The sequence below is a fragment of the Nelumbo nucifera genome, chromosome 7 (assembly GCF_055504915.1).
Source record: "Nelumbo nucifera cultivar China Antique chromosome 7, China Antique-T2T, whole genome shotgun sequence".
Lineage (NCBI taxonomy): Eukaryota > Viridiplantae > Streptophyta > Magnoliopsida > Proteales > Nelumbonaceae > Nelumbo > Nelumbo nucifera.
This window is the reverse complement of record NC_142655.1, coordinates 8,761,702-8,788,263: the sequence shown is the minus strand read 5'-3', so window position 1 is coordinate 8,788,263 and position 26,562 is coordinate 8,761,702. Positions and strand designations below refer to the sequence as shown.

Sequence of the window (26,562 nt, the reverse complement as noted above, 5' to 3'; positions counted from 1 at the left end):
CATCAAATACTTTGATGGATGTTTTTTGGGAAACACAAGAACTTAACTGATTCAATTTATTCCCATAGAAGGCTTGACACGATGGGTATACATTTAATTTTGACTTTTAAAGAGAAGTATACTTTGATTTGTTGAAGTATTACCATTCATATATTTTAAGGGAATCCGTTCAGAAAAGTACATTCCAAACATGCCAAGATAGCATGCAGCCATATAAGAAACCTAAATATACCAACCAATGAAATAGAGGGATGCAACAAAGAAAACTGATAATGACGCTACTCATACTGTGTGCTTACTCATACCGAAAGAAGAAAATGTTGTAGGGGTGGAACAATGAAGAATGCAGACAGCCTATTGTGTACTTACTCATACCAAAAGAAATATATTTGCAATCTTAAACTGATAATGTAGGCGAATAATATGAAGAACGATATCCAAATCCCATGAATGTTTTTTGATAGATAATGATAATTGTTTGTTCTGTAGCTACAGTAGTTCGAACCAGGAGAAGAGAAGAAGAAGATGAAGAGAACAGTCGAACTTGATAGATTAAACCCTATCAGTCGACCCTTAATATGGATTAGCCTCTAATTAGTAGTGCAAAGACTAAACTGCCCCCACTTAAGTATGGGACAGGAAGTCTCTATTAAGACTGCCACATAAGCACATAACTTAACAGAAATAAAATGACTAATCTACCCTTATTCGGCTAGCTCTAACACTCCCCCTCAAGCTGGAGAATATATGTCATATAATCCCAGCTTGTTACATATATAGTTCACTCTCCCTAAGCTTAAGTCTTTTGTAAACAAATCTGCCCACTGATCACCTGAGCCCACATGTTCTGTGCTTATCTCTCTAGTAAGGACCTTCTCCCTCACAAAGTGGCAATCAATCTCTATGTGCTTTGTTCTCTCATGAAAAACAGGGTTGGATGAGATGTGGAGTGCAGCTTGATTGTCACGGTACAATTTCATAGGTCTATCCATGGAGAACCCAATTTCTTGTAGGAGATTCCTCAGCCATACTAATTCACATGTAGTGTGTGCCATGGCTCTGTATTCGGCTTCAGCACTGCTCCTTGCCACAACCATCTGCTTCTTACTCTTCCATGTCACAAGATTTCCTCCAAGAAATGTGCAGTAACCTATAGTAGATCTTCTATCAAACACGGAGCCTGCCCAATCTGCATCTGTATACCCAATTACTTCAAGTTTTCCTCCTGGTTTGTACAATAACCCATGGCCTGGAGCTCCCTTCAGATACCTTACAATTCTAAGAATTGCATCCCAGTGAGGTATACGAGGGTTCTGCATAAATTGGCTCACCACACTGACTGCAAAGGAGATGTCTAGTCTCGTGATAGTCAAATAGTTCAGCTTCCCCACTAGCCGTCTATACCTTCCAGGATCATCAAATATTTCCCCTGTATCACTGCTCAACTTAGCATTCGGTTCCATGGGAGTTTCAGCCGGTTTTGAACCTAACAGTCTTGTTTCATCCAACAGATCAAGAACATATTTTCTTTGGCACAGGTTTACACCTTGTCTTGATCTAGCAACTTCTATACCCAAGAAATACTTCAATGTCACAAGGTCTTTTGTTTGATAATGATTTTGCAGAAAGACCTTTAGTTTATCAATCCCCAATTTGTCACTACCAGTTATGACAATATCATCCACATAGACCACTAATAAAATCTTTCTGGCTTTTGAATAATAGTTGAACACCGAGTGGTCAACCTGGCATTGTTTCATTCCAAAATTCTTCACTACTTCACTGAACTTCCCAAACCAAGCATGAGGCGATTGTTTCAACCCATAAATTGTCTTTTTCAATCTGCACACCTTACCATCCTCCCCCTAAGCAACAAACCCAGGTGATTGCTCCATATATACATCCTCCATAAGGTTACCATGAAGGAAGGCATTTTTAATGTCAAGTTGAAACAAGGGCCAATCATACATAACTGCCAGGGAAATTAAGACACGGACAGAGCCAATCCTAGCCACTGGAGAGGTTTCCATATAGTCCACTCCATACAACTGTAAATAACCTTTAGCAACAAGTCTGGCCTTCAGACGCTCCACACTACCATCTAGCAAGTATAACAGTATACACCCATTTACAACCCACAACATGCTTACCAGGTGGAAGAGTAGCGAGCTCCCACGTGTGAGTATGCTGAAGGGCAGAGAGTTCTTCCTCCATTGCCTGCTGCCACCCAGGTGAGCTAAGAGCCACTCGGACATTCTTAGGTATAGAAATAGATGACAGTAGTGAAACAAACTGGTGATGTGAAGCGAAAAGGCGAGATACTGAAACAAAATTGGAAATGGGATGGAGGGTACAACTACGTTTACCTTTTTGTAAGCAATGGGAAGATCAAGTCCTATAGGTTCAGGGACAGAAGCAACAACAGGATCCGCAGACAAGGCAGAAGCTGGAGGAGGAGCCGGTGTCTGTCGATGAGTATACACGTGTCGGATCGGTGGTCGTTCAGTAGGGAGCTGCACTGGAGGAGGTGAAGGGTCAACCCCAACTGGAACACCCAGAACAGGATCACTGACTGTAAGAGGAAGAGAAAGCAAAGGTGGAGACACGAATACTTCAAGTCCCGAGAAGAAGGGGACAGACTCAAAAAAGGTGACATCAGGATAGACATAGCACTTCCGAGTAATGAGATTGTAACACTTGTACCCTTTTTGAGTCCGAGAGTAGCCAAGAAAGACACACTTAATAGAGCGTGTATCCAGCTTGTCTATTCCAGGACTCAGATTGCGAACAAAGCACACACAGCCAAAGATAAGAGGTGTTAATGGAAAGGGAGACAAGGTGGGGAACAAGATATAGAAGGGAGACCGACCATGAAGAAGGAAAGAGGGCATCCGATTAATAAGGAAACACGCAGTAAGTACAACATCACTCCAAAATCGTTTAGGAACACTCATATGATGAAGAATAAACCGAGTAGTTTTAAGGAGATGACGGTTCTTTCGTTCAACCACCCCATTTTGTTGAGGAGTGGATGCACATGAAGTTTGATGAATGATGCCATACTGTTCTAAATACTGTTGAAAGGAAGTAAGAAAGTATTCATGACCGTTATCTGAACGAATAACTTTGATTGGAACACCAAATTGTGTACGTATTTCAACATGGAATTTTTGAAAAATGGAAAATAATTCACTCCTTTCTTTCATTAAATAAATCCATGTCATCCTTGAACAATCATCAATAAAAGTGACAAAATACTTGTAACCATTATAAGACTCTATTTTAATCGGGCCCCAAACATCTGAATGAACCAAAGCAAAAGGACTCAACATACGACCTTCAACTCTAGGACTGAAGGGAACATGACGATGTTTCCCATACTGACACGACTCATACTGTAAAGACAACAAATGACTCAAAGACGAAACCAGTATCTTAAGTGCCTTGAGAGATGGATGTCCTAGTCGACAATGCCACTGAAGAGGAGTGAGTGAAGTCTGAAGTGCAACTAACGATCCACCACCGTCAAGGTAATACAATCCACCAGCCTCATGCCCCCCACCAATCTTCTTTCCCGTCTTGAGATCATGTAAAACACAAAAGGGAAAAATGTAATAGAGCAATTAAGAGTCTTGGTTAATTTACTAACAGACATAAGATTTAATAGAAACTTAGGGACATATAGAACAGATGATAAAGAAAGAGAAGTCGGGTCAACATTACCAACACCACAGATGGGATAAGAGGAACCGTTGGTAAGGGTAACAGTTTGAGATGTGAAAGTTTCAGAGAAGGAAGAGAACACACCTAGAGTCCTGGTCATGTCATCAGAGGCTCCAGAGTCAATAATCCAGGGAGAGGGTTTGGATGACAGACAAGCTATACCTGAGTGGGCAAGGGTGACAGTAGTATGCTGCAAAGTAGTCTGGAGGAACCGCTCATACTCATCACGCGGTACACTTACCATCTCCTTCCCGGAAACAGATGTAGATGTGGAAGGAGGTTATCACTGACATCAACCCCACCAACTACTACATGATTGGCCCATGTAGAAGGAGGGCCATGGATATCATAACAGAAATTCACCGAATGTCCGTCCCTGCCACAATGGGGACACTTCCTTGTAGAGTTACTTTTTCCTTTACCACGGCCTACCCCCGAGTCACGACCACCACCACGGCCAAATACGGAACCACCACGATCTCCTTGGGAGGCATGTCCTCCCCCTTTAGTACCACGTCCACCTCCTCTGGCTATCACAAATGCTGATCTGTCAGACTGTGTGGGATTCTCTGTAGACCCCAAAGAAATCCTATGAAGTCGTGCAAACACTTCCTCAAGTGTAGGAAGAGTAGAGCCCCCTAATATTTGGGCCCTAATTGGTTCATATTCTGATTTCAACCCCACTAAGAACCTAGTGACATCTAGTTGTTCCCTCTGTTATTGCTGAACCTTAACATCTAGAGTGAGGGGATGATAGACATTGAGTTCATTTCTGAGGTTCTTCATACTGGCATAGTACTCTTCTAGGGTTTTATTCCCTTGCTGCAGATCGAAATACTCCTAATAGAGCTGATATACCCTTGTAGTATTATCCTGCCCAGAATAAAGCTTCTTGGCATGTTCCCATATGTCCTTAGTTGTATCTAAGAACATAAAGTTGGCACTTATTTTGGGTTCCATACTATTCCATAACCATGTCATGATTTGGGCATCTTCCTGTTCCTAGTCATCAAACCCTGAAGATTCAGCAGGTGGTTTATCTTCCTTCACATGCTTCACTTTCCTCTTTGCCTTGAGAAAAACTCCACTGACTTGGCCCATGGTACATAGTTCTCACCATTACGTTTAATTGACGTTATCTGCACACCCAGATAGTCAGAGGGAATCACCACACTAGGTTTCTAATCACTATGACCATCTCCAGTTACTGCCATGATGCTCTTCCAATGCTACTTCTAATCTGAATTCCCGGTAGCCAACTAAGTACTACTGTCAGGAGTTTGATGTTCCAGACACTACAGCAGTCCCCAAACACAGTTGATAAGTACACAAACTTTTGTTCTTATTCACACCACTACTGATTTCACAAAATCATGAATCACATTGACATTAATTCAGGAACTCACTGACTGCATACAAGCCCTCTTGAAGCTGCTCAATAGAGATTGAGCATCACAAGCACCACCACACAACCATAGCTGTCACACATGGTACAGATCTGTCTAACCTTTTCAAAGGGCACTACAAGTCCAAAGAAAACTTCAACTACTGCCACTACAGTAACCTGTCATTCAATTCAGGTCACTTGTGACCAACAAGGGCTTCAAAACAACTACAGACCAACAAAAAAAGGGTCAAACATACCCTTACACCATTCGGCCACTGTAAACACAGCCTGTTCTTGGACCTTTTTCCAAGAACCAAGGCTACAAACAACCAAGTTCTCTAGGTTCTGATCAGTCCCCGCAGATTTTGAAGGCTTTCAACCCAGAAATACCAACAGCACAAAAAAAAGGAGGTAACCAACCTTCGATGAAGAGATTCAGTCGACCATCCACTTCTGAAGTTGTTCTCTTAAAAAAGCAGTCAGGTTCTGCGCAGAGAAAGAACTGAGGTGTTCTCAGACCTAGGTCAAATTTGTGTTCTCCATTTTTCAGCCCAGAAAGAAGAAAAAAATGAGGTCACGAACAGAAAGGAGCAGGTCACGAATCTATGAGGAGATTTAGAGAGCAACGTCCTACTCTGATACCATGTTTGTTCTGTAGCTACAGTAGTTCGAACCAGGAGAAGAGAAGAAGAAGAAGAAGAAGAAGAAGAAGATGAAGAGAACAGTCGACCTTGATAGATTAAACCCTATCAGTCGACCCTTAATATGGATTAGCCTCTAATTAGTAGTACAAAGACTAAACTGCCCCCACTTAAGCATGGGACAGAAAGTCTCTATTAAGACTGCCACATAAGCACATAACTTAATAGAAATAAAATGACTAATCTACCCTTATTCGGCTAGCTCTAACAATAATGGAAATTTTATTAAATAAAGAACCAAGTATTCATCATACAATTCCCCACAAAGAGGCGTGGGGTGCAGCCTCCAAACTACATCATAAAGCTTACAATTGAGCCCAAAAGGGATGATTCCTATGTACTCCTTGTTTAGCTAGAAGGTCTGCCAGCCCATTTGCCGATCTTCTTTCCCATTGAATTGTGACTGAAATATTTGAAGTCAACCACTTAAATCTTCTCAAAGCCCCCTTGTACAGCCAGGCTGTCGTCTCTGGTTCTTTTAGCCATCCAATAACCAATTTGGAATCACCTTCAATCATTAAATGCTCCACTACCAACTCTCTTGTGTATTCTGCTCCTTGTAACACAGCTAGGAGTTCTGCATTTACAGAGTCTCCCCATCCTATTCCAGATGGCCCCGGGTTGCCCAAACTACTGCCATCAAAATTTAGTTTAATGATGCCTGCATCAGGAGGCTTCCAATCCACCACCGGCTTGCTTCTGATTGCAGAACTTTTAGCTAGTTGTTCCCAATTTCTCCTTATGTCATCGAAAATGTAGGTGGAAAACAGATCCAAGGATTTTACCCAACTTATGGCCCTACGTAAGATACTTTCTAACAGACATGTTTGATCCCTCTCCTTGTCATTAAAGATTCTAGCATTTCATTCCTCCCACACAGTCCACACCAAAGCAGCTCTAACACACCTCCACAAAACTCTTCCAAATCCCAGGAATGTTTGATGACCCAAAACTCATATGCACCTAATGATGCTACAACTTAATCCCTAAGGTTGTTCCAAATACAACCTCACATTTTTCCCGTTCCTCAAAAGTCATGCCTTCTGATTTACCCTTACATAATACCTCTTTACTGCAGCAAGTTGAATAACAAAGACAATTTTTCTGTTTTACTTTCATTTTCTTTTTATAGACAATAAATTATAAAGTAATCTTAACTGTCAAGGAGCTGTCCAACCTAAAAGCTTAAGTTGTTAGGTGAGGAGATCGATTGGTGCCCCACAGCACCTCCCACCCGTGTACTGGGAGCATCTTCTCATGATAAGTACTGGAGATGTTCCTAATGCATGCTGAGATGTGCATGTGGGGCGCTTGTAGGGCGCCAACCTGATCTCTTAGGTAAGGTCCTTGAATGGGTTTTTATTCTCTAACAATAAAGAAAAGATAAGAAAGAGTGTATACATAAGTTAACCAAACATCCAAAAATCAAGAAGACAACCCCAAAATGAACATCATAATCCTACCATGAAACATTGAACTGTGGACTAGAAGACTAAATCCAATTACCCAATGTTGGCCCTAGCTATCTGGAGTCATACGAGGAGTAAACTGAATGCTGTCCTAACCTTTGGCATTTTTTGCATGAAGTGGCTGCTCTCAGACTCAAATCCACATTCTCATACTTGACAGCCCAAGATCATACCATTACACCAAGAAGACTAAAATAAAAAATAAAAAGCAAATAAAAAGATATTTCAGAGGCTTGCCAAGCACCTAGTGACCATAGCATCCATTGTCTACTTCTAGGTTTACATGGGAAGATTAATAGCATTAATTAATGCACAAGGAAAAAAAAATAGAGAGAGGAAAACAAAAAATATCAGAAATATCAAGTAACCATTGGAAGAGGAACAAAGCAGCAAGTAAATTGTGCCTAAACTAAAAGCCACTACCATTATATAGATAAGTGTAGATATAAAACAAACCTCAGTTCCTTCTATACCCATAGCAAGCCCAATGTTTGCTTCATGCAAAGCAGGGGCATCATTTGTACCATCACCCGTCACTGCAACAACTTCTTCAAGATTCCTTAGCTCAGTCACAAAGGCATGTTTGTCCATGGGCAAGGATCGTGCCATTACCTGAGGATACAATGCTAGCATTTTCAAATACTGAATATGGTCCACAATTAAAATTTGTAATGCAAATGACAAGGCAACCTGAACAAGTGATATTGACTCCTTGATTTGCTGGGGAGTCCATTGACGGAACTCTTGTCCTTCTATAGCCAAGCCTCCCTCTGTCAATATGCCACATTCTTTTGCTATTGCTTTAGCTGTATTAATGTTGTCACCAGTAACCATTCGCACAGTAACCCCAGCAGATAAACAAGTCTGCACCGCATCCTTGACACCAGGGCGTAGTGGATCCTTAATTCCAATAACTGCTATCAATGTATAGCCATGATCTGGGATGTTGTTTCCATTGTTCTCATTCAAATCCTTAAAAGCCAAGCACAGAGTTCTCAAAGCTTCACAAGCAAAACTGTTAATCACCTCCATGCCACTCTCTATCTTGGATTTTGACAGATGAACAAATTCACCTTTGCTATCAATAATCTTATCACACATTTGTACAACAAGTTCTGATGCACCTTTGCAAAATGCTCGGAAACGACCTCTTTGAAGGGCTACAAGCACAGACATCTTCTTCCTATCCGAATTGAAAGGTTCAATCTTCACTATCTTAGATTCCCGCCGTTGGGCACCATAATCACCCCCCAAAAATGAGCCAAATTCTATAAGTGCTGATTCTGTTGGACTACCCAATATTTTAGTCTTCCCATCCTTCCCCTCCACCACCTCAGCACTAGTGTTTTGAAATATACATTGCAAAAGAGTTCTTAAAACTTCCTCAGAAACTGTAGACTTTAAAGCATTCATGATGTTATTGCCTTTTACCGATTCACATATCCAAATTTTATCAACGATCATATGGTTAGTTGTCAATGTCCCTGTTTTATCTGTGCAAATAGAAGTAACAGAACCCATAGTTTCACATGCAGAGAGATGCCTCACTAGCGCATGATCACTCATTAATTTCTTCATTGCAAATGCAAGGCTCAGAGTCACTGCCAATGGCAGCCCTTCTGGAACTGCAACAACAATTATAGTCACTGCAATAGCAAAATAGTTCAGAATCTCCACTACATCACTCAAAGACCACTTCAATAACTCACTGTGCAGTCCCTTCTCTACCAAAAACCTTACAACCAACACCAGAAATGTCATAACAGCAAAAGCCAAGCCAATCTTCCCAATAAGGGTAGCAACACCATTCAACTTCACCTGAAGTGGTGTCTCATTTTCCCCACTCTCACTCAAAGTCTCCATCAACCTCCCCCATTCAGTCCTCATACCAACTGCTGTTACTAGCATCTTGCCGGACCCATTTCTCACTGAAGTTCCTGATAGAAGGAATGGCTTTGAATGATTTACATTCACTGGTTCACTCTCACCTGACAAGCTTGACTCATCAATTAACAGGCTATAACCTGAAATATACATACCATCAGCTGGAACTACATCTCCAATAGATAAATGAACAATATCTCCAACCACTAGATCATGAATTGAAACCTTTTGTCTATATCCATCTCTTGTCACATGAACAGAAATGTTTTTCTTTTCCTTGTCCAAATCCCTAAATTGCAAGGACTGCTTGTAGTCACTAATTGCAGTAACCATGACTACCAAGAAAATACAAAGTATGATCCCCAACCCATCATAAATACCCTTTGGCAATCCTTCAGTAGCAATTCCAACACCTACAGAAACCACAGCACAAACCATGAGAATTATTAAAGTTAGGTCTTGCAGTGCCTCCCAAATAAACACCCATAAACTTCTAGGTGGTTTCTCAACATATTTGTTGGATCCATATATATTTTGCCTCACAGGCAGTTCCTTTGAAATGACACCATTTTCCAGTGATACTGAAACTTTTCTTGCAATTCCTCCCACTTCTCCATGTTGCTTTAAGCGTCTGGAATCATGGCCACGAACAATGGATGCAAGTTCATTTGGGTCAATGCCAAATCCAGCTTGTCTAACCTCTTCTGAGAGCATGTATTCAACTCGACTACCAGCTGTACAAGAACAAAAAGTAAAAAAATAAAGTTTTAGTGGAAATATTGAAGGGTTTGATTTATTATTGGTAGTTTGGTGGAGTTCATACCATCAATAAATTGCAATGCTGCTTTTTGAACATATAGAGCAACTCGTATTTTCTCCTGGCAAGAAATAATAGCAATAGTAAGGCTACTACAAATTTTAATGAAAAAAAAACAATAAGATTCAGTTGGAAGTAAGCAGAAGTATAAAAGTGATTGTGTTTCATTGCCACAACCACTTTGTTTAGCATCTCTTGATTAAAGGTCATTACCCAATGTTGGTTCCAGCTATCTAGGGTTTTGGGAGGGGTAGATTGGATCATTGGATACAGTTCTAACCTTTGACATTTTTTGCACAAAGTGGCCACTCTCAAACTTAAACCTGAATTTTCACACTTGACAGACCAAGATTTTGTCCTTTTTTTTAATCAATGCCCAAGATTTTACACTTACACCAAGTAATGTTATTAAAGGAACAAATAAAAGAAACCCATAACTGTCATGAAACCCAATACAAACATAAATATAATATGATATTAATCTTGTTCTACACTCCTTGAAGACAAGAAAGTAATGCTACACGAACAACATTGAAATCAAGAATATTAAAGCTTAATCTTGATGAGTTATTTCTTGGTAATCTAAGCTTCCAAGGGGTAAAGGTGTTCTCTAGAGATCAGATGGGAAGTGTCATACTTAAATATTCAAGTTCAACCGATGAAGCAACCTCCTTGTGAGAGGAAATATTTTGCCTCTACATGGTTTAAGATTGGACTACTCATTGAGCTGGACTGACTTGATTGTTTAAGAGGATTGTCAAGTTGTTATTAGACGGGGATATCCTCAAGATTGCTAGGTTGTTACACTATTTTCAATACATATCTAACATATATGTACCTAAAACAATAGAATTTAACACTTTGTACTGTTTGAAATGGTAGAAAACTGATCTACTTCATTCCATTGCCAATCGGCATATTTATACAGTAAGCTGCTGCAAATAAATAGAAAAAACTTTCTAAATCAATCTCTATAATTAAGGGAATCAATCCCTATAATTAAGGGACTAATCAATCCCTATAATTAAGGGATTAACCTTTTTAATCCCCATATTTAAGGGATTATATTTTTCCATAATCCTAGGAATACATATTCACATAATTCTATTTTTACACAATTACCAAATATAAATGCTAACTACCAAATATACATCTAAACCAGTAATGCCACGTTTTCCAACACTCCCCCTCAAGCTGGTGAATAGAGATCATATTCACATAATTCTATTTTTACACAATTACCAAATATAAATGCTAACTACCAAATATACATCTAAACCAGTAATGCCACGTTTTCCAACACTCCCCCTCAAGCTGGTGAATAGAGATCATATTCACATAATTCTATTTTTACACAATTACCAAATATAAATGCTAACTACCAAATATACATCTAAACCAGTAATGCCACGTTTTCCAACACTCCCCCTCAAGCTGGTGAATAGAGATCCTCCATTCCCAGCTTGGCTATAATTCTTCTAAAGTCTGTACTACTGAGCCCTTTAGTAAGTACATCGGCCAGTTGTCCTTTTGAGATACATAGGGAGTGTAAATCAACTTGCTGTCCAGTTTCTCTTTTATAAAGTGTCAATCAATTTCGATGTGCTTCGTTCTGTCATGTTGAACAGGATTGTGAGCAATATTGATGGCTGACTTGTTGTCACAATATAATTTCATAGGCTCTTCTTGTGGAATCTTCAGGTCTTCTAAAATTATCTTCAACCAGAGTAATTCACACACTCCTTGTGCCATAGCCCTGAATTCTGCCTCTGCACTTGACCGAGCCACTACATTTTGCTTCTTACTCCTCCAAGTTACTAAGTTTCCTCCCAAGAAGGTACAGTAACCAGAAGTGAACCGTCTATCTACTGGAGATCCTGCATAATCGGCATCTGTATATGCTTCGAGAGCCAGTCCCCCATTTCTTCTGAATAAAATTCCTTTCCCGGGATTGGCTTTCAAATAGTGCAGAATTCGATGAGTAGCCTGCAGATGAACTTCTTTAGGATTATGCATAAACAGACTTATTACACTTACAGCGTATGCAATATCTAGCCGTATATGTGCAAGATAAATGAATTTTCCAACCAGTCTTTGGAACATCTCCTTGTCTACACTTGCATTCTCGCTGGCTTCTCCAAGTTTATGATTGGGATCTATAGGCGTGGAAGTTGGTTTACATGCCATATTTCCTGTTTCTCTCAAAAGATCAACAACATACTTTTGTTGAGAGATAAAGATGCCTTGTTTAGAATGTGCAACTTCAATTCCGAGAAAATACTTTAATCTCCCCAAGTCTTTTATCTCAAATTCTTTGGAAATGTAGTTTTTCAATGCTTCCTTCTCCTTTTTATCATTCCCAGTAACGATTATATCGTCCACATAGACTAATAGTGCAGTAACTCCCCCTGAGGCTGTGTGTTTGATAAACAATGTGTAGTCACTTTGACTTTGCTTGTAACCTGTACTAAGCATCACCTTTGTAAACCTTCCAAACCATGCTCTCGGAGATTGTTTGAGACCGTATAGTGCTTTCTTCAACCTACAAACTTTGTTCCCCTTAATGCCTTCTCCAAAACCCGGTGGAATGTCCATGTATATCTCCTCTTCTAGATCACCATGGAGAAATGCATTCTTTACATCAAACTGTTGCAAATCTCAATTATAGTTAGTAGCCAAAGACAGCAACACCCTTACTGTATTCATTTTAGCTACTGGGGCAAAAGTTTCATGATAATCTACCCCATAAGTCTGTGTATATCCCTTGGAAACCAGTCGTGCTTTGTACCTTTCTAACGATCCATCAGATTTGTACTTAATTGTGAACACCCATTTACAACCTACAGTCTTCTTGTTTCTTGGTAGATCCAAAACTTCCCATGTGTTGTTCTTTTCTAGTGCCTCCATTTCCACTCTCATGGATTTTCTCCACTCCTTATTAGAAAGTGCCTCGGCTAGAGTATTAGGAATTGAATGGTGTTAAGGCTGGCTACAAAACTTTTATGGGATTTAGAGAATCTTTGGAATGACACAGATTTGGCTAAAGGGTACAATGGGCGTTTGGTACATTCTCTAGTTCCTTTTCTCAGTGCAATAGGTAGGTCATACTCAAACTGTGAAGGTGCAAGTTCAGGTTCAGGTTCTACATATCCCTCAATTTCAGGATTAGGAGTTGAATATTGGACTTGCACAAGTTGAGAATCTAGATTTCTTCTCCTAGAGTAAACCTGCATATATCTCACATCATCATGCACATCATTGGTGGGGTTAATAGTGTCTGAATTTGGTTCAATGGTCGGGTTGTTTGACTCTTGTTGAGACTCGGGAATGTGGAGCTCAGAGGATTGTGACTCAGAGGGATGTGATTCTTGATGATTGGATGACTGTGAGGAGGGTAATACATCTAAGGAGAGTAGATCCGAGGCCTTATCTTCCATTAATGAGGGCTCCCCCTGAAGATAAGGTTGAGTGAAAAAGGATTGTCCCTCCTCAAATGTGAAATCTATGGAGGTGTAGAATTTTCTGGTGGCTGGATGATAACATTTATAACCTTTCTGAGTTGGAGAATATCCCAAGAAGACACACCTGATTGCTCGTGGATCCAATTTTCCCTTATCATGGACATGAACAAAGGCAGTGCAGCCAAAAATTCTTAATGTGAGATTATTTGAGGTTCGAATATCAGGGTAGAATTGAGAAAGGACTTGTATTGGGCTTCAGTTGTCAAGAACTTTAGATGGTAGTCTATTTATGGTGTATGCAGCAGTAAGGACAGCTTCCCCCCAATATTGTTTTGGCACCCAGTTTTGAAAGAGAAAGGCTCGGGTGGTTTGCAAAAGATGACCATTTTTCCTTTCAGCTATCCCATTCTGTTGGGGAGTGTTAACACAGGAGGATTCATGCACAATGCCTTCTTTCTGGAAAAATGGGGACAAATTCTGATTAAAATAATTTGTAGCATTATCAGATCGAAACCTTTTAATTCTCACACCAAACTGAGTTTGGACCATGTTATGAAAGTTGGGAAGAATGGTACCCACATCAGATTTAGACTTAAGAAGAAAGATCCATGTGACCCTGGTGCAATCGTCAATAAAGGTGACAAACCATCTAGTACCAGTAATGTTGGGAATGAATCAAATAAAAAGGAGGTGAAGATCTTTTATTGCTGATTGGGAAAGAAACCCTTTTGTGCTTAGCAAGTTCACAAACATCACAATGAAAGGTTTCAACATCAATCCCTTTAAACAAAGAAGCATTGTTTTTAAAGCAGGAAATGAAGGATGACTAAACCGAAAGTGATGACGCCAAATTAAATTTTTATTGGAGGTAGATAAGGATGACTCGTGTGTGACATGCATAACAGTGTGAGATGGTTTGCTGGTTTCTTCAAGGTAGTAGAGTCCATCCCTTTCCTTAGCAAGTCCAATCTTCTTCCCCGAAACCTGGTCCTGAAATACACAGTAAGAAGGAAAGAACACAACATTGCAGTTCACATCCTAGGTGAGTTTATGTATAGAGATAAGGCTAGTGGATAACTTAGGAACATGAAGCACATTTTTAAGTAATAGGGATGGAGTAATTTGAATATTCCTAATCCCTGCCACTGTGGTGAAAGAACCATCAGCAACAAAAATTTTTCTATTACTAGGACAGGGTGTATAGGTGAGAAAATGTAGTGAAGAGGGTGTCATGTGGTCAGTAACTCCAAAATCAAGAATCCATGGAAAAACACTAGCCGAGATATGTAATCCTAGAGATAAAGACTCACTTGAGAGAGCAAGAGAGGTAGAACCACTTCCTGGTTTCAAGGATTTCAGGAAACTCCTTAGCCTTTCAATTTCTTCATCATTAAATGGCCCCTGACTTGAGTGTTCTTGCTATGGGATTGTGGAGACATTATGGGCCTGTTGAACTGCTTTCGAAACTCCTCGATTTCCCCATTCCTTGCTGGATGTGGGAGGTTTCCCATGAAGTTTCCAGCAGCGATCTTTTGTGTGTCTGGGCTTCTTGCAATAGGTGCACCAGAGGTTATCATTAGAGTCACGGGTGGTTGTGTCACAAGCCAAGTTTTGATTGTTCTCACCCTTTGAACCACTGTAATTTCCTCCCCTTTCCACCATAGCTGAGCTTTCGGGATCTTTAGGCTCAAGCATGACTCCACGGCGGCTTTCCACAGCTCTGACAAGGGCTATGACTTCATTCAATGGAGGCGGCACTTCTTTGCCGAGAATTTGTATTCGGACCTGATCAAATTCAGCATTCAGTCCAACCAAAAAATCATACACCCCATCTCTTTCAATGAAATTCTTCAAGATCACAGCATCATCGGGGCACTGTCTCAAGGACCCGATAATGATCAAGCTCATCCACAAATTTTGCAGCAGATTTGCATACTCTATAACACTTCTGCTCCCTTGTTTGGCCACCACTGTCTTCACTTTGACCTCATAGACACGAGCAGCGTCATGGGCTTTGGAATAGGTTTGTCGGACAGCATCCCAAATAGCCTTTGCAGAGGGAAGAAACATACAAGTATCGCTGATCTCAGGTGTCATTGAACTCCACAACCATGACATAATCATGGAGTCCTCTTCGTCCCAAGCATCAAAATTTGACTCGCCCAGCTTTGGCCCTGTCCCAAGAAGGTGACTAATTTTTCCTTTTCCCTTCAAATATGTACGCACTAGTTGTGACCACATCAAATAGTTCTGGCCATTCAGTCTATATGTTGCCTGAATATTCTGCAAATCACCGGTGTGAGGATGAGAATTCGTTGCTCCTTCATCGGTTTGGACGGGAGCACTTGTTATAGTCACGTCGGACATTGTTAATGGAGGAAGAATAAGGCCAGCAGGAAAGGAGAATAAAGAAGGGAAGAACTGGCAAGAAAAAACGAGAATAAAGAAAACCTTCTGGTTACAGATCAACACTGAAGACCAGAAAAACACGAAGAGAAAAAACTGGCAATGAAGGCCGAAAAAAAAATTCTCAAGGTTGGCAAACCTGGCTCTAATACCATGTTTGAAATGGTAGAAAACTGATCTACTTCATTCCATTGTCAATCGGCATATTTATACAGTAAGCTGCTGCAATAAATAGAAAAAAACTTTCTAAATCAATCCATATAATTAAGGGAATCAATCCCTATAATTAAGGGACTAATCAATCCCTATAATTAAGGGATTAACCTTTTTAATCCCCATATTTAAGGGATTATATTTTTCCACAATCCTAGGAATAAATATTCACATAATTCTATTTTTACACAATTACCAAATATAAATGCTAACTACCAAATATACATTTACACCAGTAATCCCACATTTTCCAACACCTACAATAGAAGCCAAAGATGATAAAGTTAAGTTGTTGCAAGCATTCATGGCATGTCAAGAAATTGATGGGATGTTGGATGTATCCATAGAGCTACCTTGGCTGCTCCCTGGAAGGCCATCCATGATTTTTGTCCTACCTTTCTAAATCATATCAGTTATGACTTGGCTTCTGGTCAGAAAAACAAATTTTGTGAGGATGTGTGGACTGGGGATATCCCTTTAGGTGAGAGATTCCCTTCTCTTTTTGATCTTTCTAGGTTCAAGGGTATGCCTATTTCTGAATTCCTAAGTCAGCATTCTCATCCCCCTCAAGGCTGACGTGGAACTTTGGCTTTAAGAGGAACCTTAGAGAGTCTGAACTTCCTAGTGTGTCTGAATTGTTAGGCTTGCTGAATTCAGTATTCTTAGGAGAAGGTGGATCAGATTCTAGGGTTTGGGGCCCTAATTCTGATGGGTTATTTTCTTAAATCCTTCTTACATTCTTTGGTAGCCACCAGCCACCTCTTCTCCTTCTTTCCCAGTCAAGGAAATTTGGTACTCTCCCATTTCCCCTAAAGTCAGTGCTTTCTGTTGGGAAGTATTTCATGGTTGTATTAATACCTATGATCTACTTCAAAGAAAAAGACCAAATTGGTGTTTGTCCCCCAACTGGTGTGTCCTGTGTAAGTTGAACGGTGAGACTACACTTCATCTTCTAGTCCCCTGCCCTTTTATTAGATTTATTTGAAATTGGTTTGCTTCCCTCTTTGGTTGCAGGTGGTCTTCTCCTGATTGGTTGAATGGCTTGTTTAGCCCTACTGGCATTAGTTACACTAAAAGGAGGGGTAGGATCTTGTGAAGGTATACTAGAGCAGCACTATTATGGACTGTTTGGGAGGAAAGAAATGTAAGAATATTTGAAGGAAGAAAAAAAAGCAAGGAAGCCTTGGTTGAAACAATAACTTTGAGAGTGTCACACTGGGCAAAAAGCATGAAGTTGTTCTCAGATTTTAAGGTTGAAGATTTCTTCGAGGCTTACGGTATTATTGCTACCTCTTCATCTACAAGACAGAAATCTTTGAGACATGGTTTCCCCCTATAGGCGACTGGAAGAAGCTGAATTTTGATGGGAGTTGTGTGGGTAATCCGGGCCCCTCAGGCATAGGGGACCTTTAGAGGTGAAGATGGAAACATCATTGCTCTATACTTCGGTCCTATGGGATAGGGTGATGTGGCAAGGTCAGAGTTTCTGGCTGCAGTATATGGGGTTGGAAAGGCCAAAGAGCTAGGTATTAACACACTGATCATTGAGGGAGACTTGAAAACTGTGATAAAATGGCTGCAAAAGGGGGAAAAGGTGACATGGCAATTGAGGAATGAATTCAGGAGATTTAAATGGCTCTCAAAGGACATGTCAATCTGAGCGAGATGGATGAGGAGAATTGCTAACAGCCTGGCAGATAGGTTAGCTAAGCAAGGAGTACAAAAAACACTTCTGTTTTGGGCTTGAATGTAAATTTGGTTTGGGTTAGCTTTCTAAAGCTGGGTTTCTTTCACAGCTTCTTGTTATAACCATATTTTCTTCTAACCAATAAAATATTTTCTATGTTTCTGATAAAAAACAATGATAAAGTTAAGTTTGACTTGAAAGTAAAATAATTTATATATAATGGTTTTCTAATCTACAGGTGTTCTACCATTTATTTAAAGTAAAATCATTCAAATTATAAATCATAAAATTTTTACAACATTGCCCTCCTATAGGTGTTCTACCGTTGGTCGTAGGTCACACCCTCATACATATCCTTAATTAGGCCCATATATCTATTTGGAACTCTCTCCCTCCCTCCTTTTATCTAGCATCTTCTTTTCTTTCATTATCTTATTAAATAAATTAATTAGCCATAATAAGCCTACCTCTCCCTTGTCTTTTAATACTTCTAGTGAAATATCATCAAGTCCTAATTCATTTCCCTTCATTATCATATTTAATGCCTCTATTATTTCAATAATTCAAATTTTGTGAGGGTCCATGTTATTTTAAATACTATTAGAGTTACTAATCTCTCCTCCATTAGCACTATCTGCATGTTCTTTATTTAATAATTTTATGAAAATGTAAAGTAATTTTATACAAACGGTTACAATAAGCAAATGCCTCCCCGTCTAATATTTTTTCAAAATAATTTTTCCATCTTTCCTTGATCTCATTTTCTACCAAAGCTCTTTGCTCTTCCTCTTTAATGCACCCAATATGGTTTAAATCTCTATATTTCCTTTCTCTTCTTTTTACTAGTTTATAAATTCCACCCCCCCCCCCCCTCTTTAGTGGCTAACTTATGAGAAGTCATCATATGCCTTCTTTTTATTAATCTTTATAACATGTTAATTTTATTCTAATTAAATTTTGAACTTCTTCATCCCATCATCAAGTTTTTTTGGCATTTTGTCATTTCCCTTTGATCTCTCTTGAAACTTTCTTTGCCACTTTTTTTTATGTAGTTAGCAATTTCAAACCATACATCATTGGTCTTTCCATCTAAATGTGTAGCCATCTATGTGGCATTGACACTCAAGCAAGTATTTTTTTACTGAATAACAATCATTAAACTCTGTAATTACATTTTATGTCTCACCACAAAGGATATATCTAAAAATTCTAAATTGCCTACGAACCACATTGTGGCACAAAGTTTTTGAAATTTCAAGCATCTATAGAAAGATATCAAACAGATAGGATTTTTTGTGCCACACATAATGTATAAAATGTATTTATTCTTTATGAATCCAGTCACAAATAAGATTCTAGTGGAGCTGGTTTCACTAGTTCAGTGACTACCACTCCCTAGAGGATGACATTTTAAATTATGGGTTGGTTGGAAGCGTGTGTGATCCATCAAATGCCACATCACCTGAGACAAGCTTTTCAAAAACCACTAAGACAAAGGACTTTATACACTCCCACTTTTTCCCACTTTTCAATTAATGTGCCCACGAGCAAGTTCCAAGAAACTTCGTCCTTGATGCTCTTTTAAAACAAGTGGCTGTGAGCTATGTAATCTGATTTATACATATCTATATTCTCCTTTTAGAACCACCTTTCTTAATGGGGCCAACATAGCAGTCTACATTAACAACCGCGAAAAGAAAAAGAAAAAGACTAGATTAACACCCAACCCCAATCTCGAGTAGACCAGATGATGATTTTGTGCATCATATTTTTCATGATTCTCACCATCGAGGTTTTAGTTTTTTCTTTCTTGCCCATCCAGGTTAGTATTGTATCTGCAATACGATATTAATGAGCCCGATGTAAATTATAAACAAACACTTCTTAATATTTAGTGCTTAGTGCTTACCACCGAAAAAATAAATAAATAAACAATAATAAAAAACCAAAACGTGGAATCCAACAAGCCTTTGGCTTATTCTGTTGTGAATACCAATATTATAGGCATCTTAGTGATGTTTAACAAATAACAAGTCTTCTCTCTTCAAATATAAAAGGGCACTGGAATGCAACTAAAATTAATTAATTAATGGAAAAGAATGGGTCAAAAATATCACAAGTTGTTGCCAAAAGGCTGATATTAACTGTGAAGGTCAGAGCCCCCGCAACACGGCAAACTCTTCCTTCAGGCTTCAACTCGAAGTTCCCGTTTGGGAGGGCTTCTGCGTTAACTGAGACACTTTACAGGATTTTTAATTTTCACCAAACACGCCTTCATAGTGTTCGGGTTTATCAGCTCATGTAACGCCATAAGCTGTTGTATGAAAGCCCTCCCAAATAGACATAATCTCTGGTTTTTATAGATTGCATATTATTAAAGAAACTGTAGACGCATCACCACCATAAATCTCCAGAGGCTCCTGTTGAATTTCTCAGAGAACCTTCAAAGTGCCAATATGAACTGTTTGAATTCCTGTCAGTGGAACCAATGTAGCCCTAATAGACAACTATCCTAGTCCTAGTCTCCTACACTGCCCATTCTTTTTTTGGCATTGCCCTTTCAGACTCAGAGAAATGCAAATTGAATGATAACAAATCGATGAGATTAAGGCAAAATAAAACAAATTAACGACAAATGAATTGCAAATGGAAACTGATAGAGACCGCACCTGTATACTCAACTTCTTCTGTTCGTCTTGTCGTCTCTTCTCTAGATCGGCACAATACCGAAACCTCCTCTTCGGATTCTTCAGGATCGTCACAGCTTGTCTCCATCGCTTTAGAGCTTCTTCCGACGAGTTCTTCGATGGAACATCAAACTCATTTCCCACTAGCGATTCCATTCTAAAAAAGATATCTGAGAAACGTCCTTCTCCCCCTACTCCCAACCAATAAGATAAAAGAAGCTTGACTAAAAGTGAAGAAAGGCTACAGAGGTAACGATAAAAGAAAAGGCTCCACTGAAAGAGAAGAAAGACTGTAGAGAGAGTTTTCTTTTAAGCAGGCCTGTTGAAGTTAGACAAGTACTGCGATATCTTCACATCTGGGTTGATTTGGTCGAACTGGTAAGAAACGATCTAATCGCTCATGACATGCCATTAAACACAACGTAATGACGACGAAACAGGATTCAAGTGGCTGATCCCACATAATTGGATATGATGACGATGACGACGACGACGACGAACCACCACAGCTTTGATACATGTTCCTTCAGTCGTTCAAATATTATTAAGATACAATTCTCGCCATCTGTTTCAGTTCCGACAGAATTCCACGGCTAATTTTACGGTGAAAGTGATTATACTTTCCGATCCTTATGCCCTTTTCTCGCCATTGTGACTTGCCATTAAACCTCTGTTACCTCCCCTGCGGTACAGTACATACTCATCAAATTTCCAATTTCCAATTTCCAAATATATATATTGTTAAATTGCTGAAAAATACCCTGTACTTTCCTACAGTTGTGGTTTAGTACAGTAAGTAATCTACTTTATGAATTATGATAAATGTTCATGTTGAAAAGACTCATCTATATCATCCTTAGATATTGGGTAGAATCCACCCACTTTGATCATATTTACCATGATCAATATTTTTTTAAAACACAAAAATAAAAAGTAGGAGACGCAAAAATTGATAAAAATTTAATTAATTATACTAGTAAAATGTCAAATTAAAAAAAAAATGATATGTTTTTTCGAAAATATATTTCAATCAAAAAATCAAAATTATAGAAAAATACATAAAATGATAAAATTCTCAAATATATAAAGTTCAAAAAAGCAAAAAGAAATTGCAGAAAAACAAATAAAATTCCTAATAAACTCAAAATATATATATATATATATATATAATTCAACAAACTACACAGAAATTGTAGAAACAACACAAATTTTATGAATTTTATGGTGAGTGTAATATGGAATGGAAGGGCAAACTTAGAAGCCAATTTACAGTCAAAGTTGGGTATTTTGGTCACTTTACCCACTTTCGTCAAAGTTGAGTTTCAGCAATTTAATCATTTGTTTGCATTATGAAAATAAGTTCCAATAAGTACTTCTTCTTTTTTTCTACTTTTGAAAATAAGCACTTATTTAAGAAGCCCAAATTTTGAACTTATTTTTAAGTGCTTATTTCCTTTCAGGCATGTCTTTACTTGCCATGTCATTTTAAAAATACATATACTACCCCTTTTTTTAAATAAGTGATTTTTCACCAAGCACTCAAGTGCTTTATTTATCAAATTAGCAATCTCAAACATAGCCTAATCCCCATCAATCAAATTGGGATATACTCCTCAGATGAATAATAATACATAAGTATGGGAAATGTTCTCAATACACGGTGGAATGTGCTTGTGAGGTTGGTGTGAGGTGCACTCTATGAGGAGCAAAACCAAACTCCTAGAGATGTTTCCAATGCATGTGTTGTGCTTATGGGGCATGTGTCCTTTTTTTCTCATTTCTCTTAAACTTAGCATGACTTTTCAAAACCTCTAGAGAACCCCTATTTGTTGTTTAAAATTAACTTTCCATTAAATCACCGTTATTAATCATGCAAGATGCCAACCAGCTGGTTGGTAAGGTCTCCTGTTGTTGTAATGGAGATTTGGGGTCAAATCCCAGTTGCACCGGGGTTTGGGGGTTATGGGTAGGGGGATGGGTTACCCTGTTGTGTAGAACTACTGATGGAAGAGGTATTCCACCAAAAAGAGATAACAGTGAAGATCAGGGAAGGTAGAAAAAGGGCAGTTATCTTGTAGGGGCAGCGATCGCTTGGTTTCAAGGCTTTCTTGATGGAGCAACGAATGTAAGTTGGCTAGCAGAATGGAAGGGCATCCTAAGACTACCAAATAAAACTTACATGGAAAATAGAAGAAGAAACTCAAAAAGATGGTTCATAACATTGGAAGAGAGGTTTGAGAAAGGAAGAAAACAGATAATTATTATACCAGAAGGTAAAAATTTAGAAGGGTGGATTGGGATAGCCAATGAACTGTATCAAAGAGTAACCAAGATCTGGATGATAGAGAAACAAAAACAACAGGAGGTTCAGAAGCGAGATGAAGAAAGATTGAAGGAAAACAAGGTGGTCTCGAAGGAGGAGATGAAGGAGAGAAGAAAGAGATTAGAAAAATTGGGGGCAGAGGAAGAATTTGATGAAGCAAATACTGTTCTGGTGGCTCTATCAACTACGATACCCAAAATACTGGTAGAAGGGAAAAGTGAAGATTGGGAGAAAAAGGTAGTGCTCAATGCGAAAAACATGGTGAAAGACTGGAAGTCGGTGCTGGATGAAGTGTCAAACAAACTGGGACTGACGGGGACGATCATTCTCATGCCATTTGAAGATAATAAGGCGATGCTGGATGTGGGCTTTGAGGAGGTAGAGTTTAAGACCATTGAAACTCGGGAGGGCACTATAATGATCGAAAGATGGTGTCCTTCCCGTAACTCGAAGAGCTTCAATGACAGAAGCTTTCGGCTGAAACTGATAGGACTACCGTTTAACCTTTGGCATAAATCTATTTTGGAAAAAATAGTAACGGCCTTTGGAGGGGCATTGATCTCCTACAAAAAGCTGAACTTGGAAGGCAGTCGAGCTAAGAATAGCAGGAACCAAGCCTGAAGACATCCCCCGTTCCTTCGATCTGCAGGTTGAAGGTTTGTGGAGCAGAGTCTGGGTTGCTTCAGAATTGGAAGCGACGCTATGGAGGGAAAGCTCGAAGGTTGAAGAAGAAGATGATGTGGTCGGATGGGTGACATGTGGAGACAACTTTCCAAATAAACAGACACCTGGAGAAGAGAGACATGGCAGAAGACAAAGTGTCAAGTCCGTGGGCAGACCGGTGTCCATAAAAAGAAAGTATTTCAAGTGGTGGGGCAAAAAAAGCGGGGTTTAACTTCATTAAGAAAAGACAAGATTTTTCAAAATTAAATGAACCACTGAAGCGAACTGGAAGAAGAGCTGACTACAAGGTTTGTAAGGAGTTGGGCGAGCTGGCACAAGCAACCTCTAATAGGCACGTGAGCCAGTCGACCAAAAAGCTGGGCGAGCCGACACAAGCAACTTCTAATAGCCATGTGAGCCAGTCGACCAAAAAGCTAATAGACAAAAGACTGGGAATATCTTCTTCTCCAGCCCATTTGAACTCATCCAAAAAGCAGAAGGGGGGCAGCTTGATATGGAGATTGCAACAAAGACAAGAGGAGTGCCCCAACCCGAGATTCTCAAGGAAAACCCAGGAGAAGTTCTACGAGAGTGACTCTGAACAGAGTAGTTCAGAAGAGTCCGACTCCTCGGACGAAAAATGCTGCGATGAGAATGATCAAGACCAGAACTGAGCTACGGATCAGGGTATTGAAGATCTCAACTTAGAAGCATTCTTCAATCTCCAACTGGACTGTTATTATTCTCCAGTCCAATTGTATATTAGACATACTCCATTTCAAGTTCGGTCAGGTAAAATGGACGATCTGCATTCAAGGGACAAGAACCTTGACCAGATGCAACTGCAGAATCAAAGGGAATTAGCAATAATGAAAGTTTCGAACCAGGAGACAAACATAATAGTACCAAACAATAACAAAGCACCAGAACCAGGTCAATTCCAATTGATTCAGATGGATTACTCCCTAATAGAAGCACTTGTCGAGCCAGATTCCAGGGCTATGGTCAGAATTCATCCATCGAGTCTGTCCCTCTTAGCCACCACAGAGACACAAGGTTTGTCAAGTAACAATGTGAATTTGCTTTGGGTTACTAATGGTGCTAGTGGTGCCTTTACAGATGCTTCAGCTGCATACCATGACCTAAGAGAAACCCATGATACTGAAAGTGCCAAGGATGAAGACTTTGAGATTTTGGGATCTAGGGGGAAAGGTGTGTAAAAAGAAATAGTGGTAGGTACAGAGGATTTAGCAATGGAGAAAGGGGGAAGTGAAGGTTGAGAGAAGGAAGCAAAAGTAGATGTGAAAAGCCCAAAAGAAGGCCAATCTGATGAGGAGATCCCGTTAATCAAATGGGCAGAAAGAATGGGGTTGAAAATTTATTAGTCAGATCTAGCTAAGACCCAAATGAAGTTGAAGGCCAGTTGGGGTAAAACAGGGAAGAGGAAATCGAGGGAGGTGGAAAAACTAAGCAGTGGTTGGGGAAAGAGAGCAAAGGAGAATGAGAGTAGGGGTAGGAGAAATGGAAGGTGAAGAGAGTAGGAAGGGTAAAAGGGAACTAGAGCTAAGGTGAAATGAAGATAGTGAGTTGGAACGTCAGAGGTTTGGGGAGAGCAACAAAATGGCTTGTAAAGGAATTATTGAGGAAAGAAATGCCAGATATTGTAATGTTACAAGAATCTAAGGCTATGATGATTGATAGAAAATGGGTAAGAAGTATCTAGAGAAGCAAAAGGATTGGCTGGGCTATGGCTCCATCTTGTTGAGCATCGGGAGGAATAGTAACCCTGTGGAATGGGGAGACAATAGAGTGCGTAGAGGAATTAATAAGAAGATTTTCGGCATCAGTAAAATTGAGGAAGGTAGATGACAGTTGCACATGGGTTCTCGCAAACATCTACGGACCTAATTCGTATAGGGAAAGAAATGAGCTATGGGAAGAGCTGACTGATGTGAGAGGACTGTGGCAGGGACCATGGTGTCTGAGGGTGATTTTAATGTAATCAGACATCTTGATGAATCTAATAAGCTGAGACAGAGGGTATCCACCAACATGAGGAGATTCAATAGATTTATAGAAACTTTGAGCTAAAGGAGATTGAAAGTGGTCAACAAAGATTCACATGGACTAATTGTCAAGAAAATCCTCTATGTTCAAAATTGGATAAATTCCTTGTGTCTATGGAGTGGGAGGAACTTTGGAATAATATGGTAAGTAGAATATTACCTAGAATCACTTCGGATCATTGGCTAATTTGTATTCAACAAAGAGTGGGGGGAGAGGGACCGAAGCCTTAGAATCGAGAACATGTGGCTTACAATCTCAGAGTTTATGCAAAAATTAAAGGAGTAGTGGAAGGAAGACAACACCCAAGCTGTTTGGGAAGGTATTAGATTCCACGGGAAACTCAAGAATTTGAAAGAAAAAATAAAGGAGTGGAAATTGAATAAATTTGGGAGATTAGAAGAAAGAAAGGCAAAACTGATAAATAGAATTGAGGAAGAGAGAAAATATATTGGAAGCAAAAATCACGGGTGAGATGGATTAAAGAAGGTGATGGGAACACCAAATTCTTCCACATGATGGCAAATGGGAGAAAAAAAAAGAATCAGATCTCGGTGTTAGAAATGGAAAATGGAACTTTAACAAATCAAGACGAGATTGCTAAGGCTTTGGTGGATCATTTTAAATCAATTTTCAAAAGGCCTGCATTAGGAAGATGGGGGATGGAAGGATTGGAATGGCCAATTCTAGAAGAGGTGATGAGCAGAAATCTAGAGAAAGAATTTGAGTATGAAGTGAAAAAAGCAATTTTCGCAATGGATCGATCTAAGGCGCCTAGGCCTGATGGATTCACGATGGCCTTCTATCAAGATTGTTGGGAGTAGTTGAAAGAGGATGTGATGAAAGTCTTTAAGGAATTCTATCATAGAGGGGTAGTAAGTCGGGGTGTTATTGTTACCTTCATAGCATTGATCCCAAAGAAATCTAGTGCTTGCCATCCCAAGGATTTTAAGCCGGTCAGTTTGATAACAAGCCAATATAAGATCCTTGCCAAGGTCCTTTCCCTGAGGCTAAAAAAGGTCATCCCAACAATTATCTCTCAGTCTCAAGGGGCCTTCATCCAAGAAAGGCAAATCA

At 39.4% G+C, this 26,562-nt stretch overlaps 1 protein-coding gene across 1 annotated transcript in view; it reads right to left on the bottom strand.

Annotated features, from left to right (window-relative positions):
- LOC104613476 (putative calcium-transporting ATPase 11, plasma membrane-type) overlaps positions 1-26,562 on the bottom strand; it is a 41,325-nt gene that overhangs the window by 10,504 nt on the left and 4,259 nt on the right. The window contains exons 2-5 of the mRNA XM_088891973.1: positions 20,418-21,117; positions 9,988-10,042; positions 7,971-9,898; positions 7,737-7,892 (exon numbers count right to left, since the gene is read on the bottom strand). Of these exons, the coding sequence (XP_088748099.1) occupies positions 7,737-7,892; positions 7,971-9,898; positions 9,988-10,042; positions 20,418-20,591 (2,313 nt within the window). The 5' untranslated portion in view covers positions 20,592-21,117. The remainder of the gene's footprint in view (positions 1-7,736; positions 7,893-7,970; positions 9,899-9,987; positions 10,043-20,417; positions 21,118-26,562) is intronic.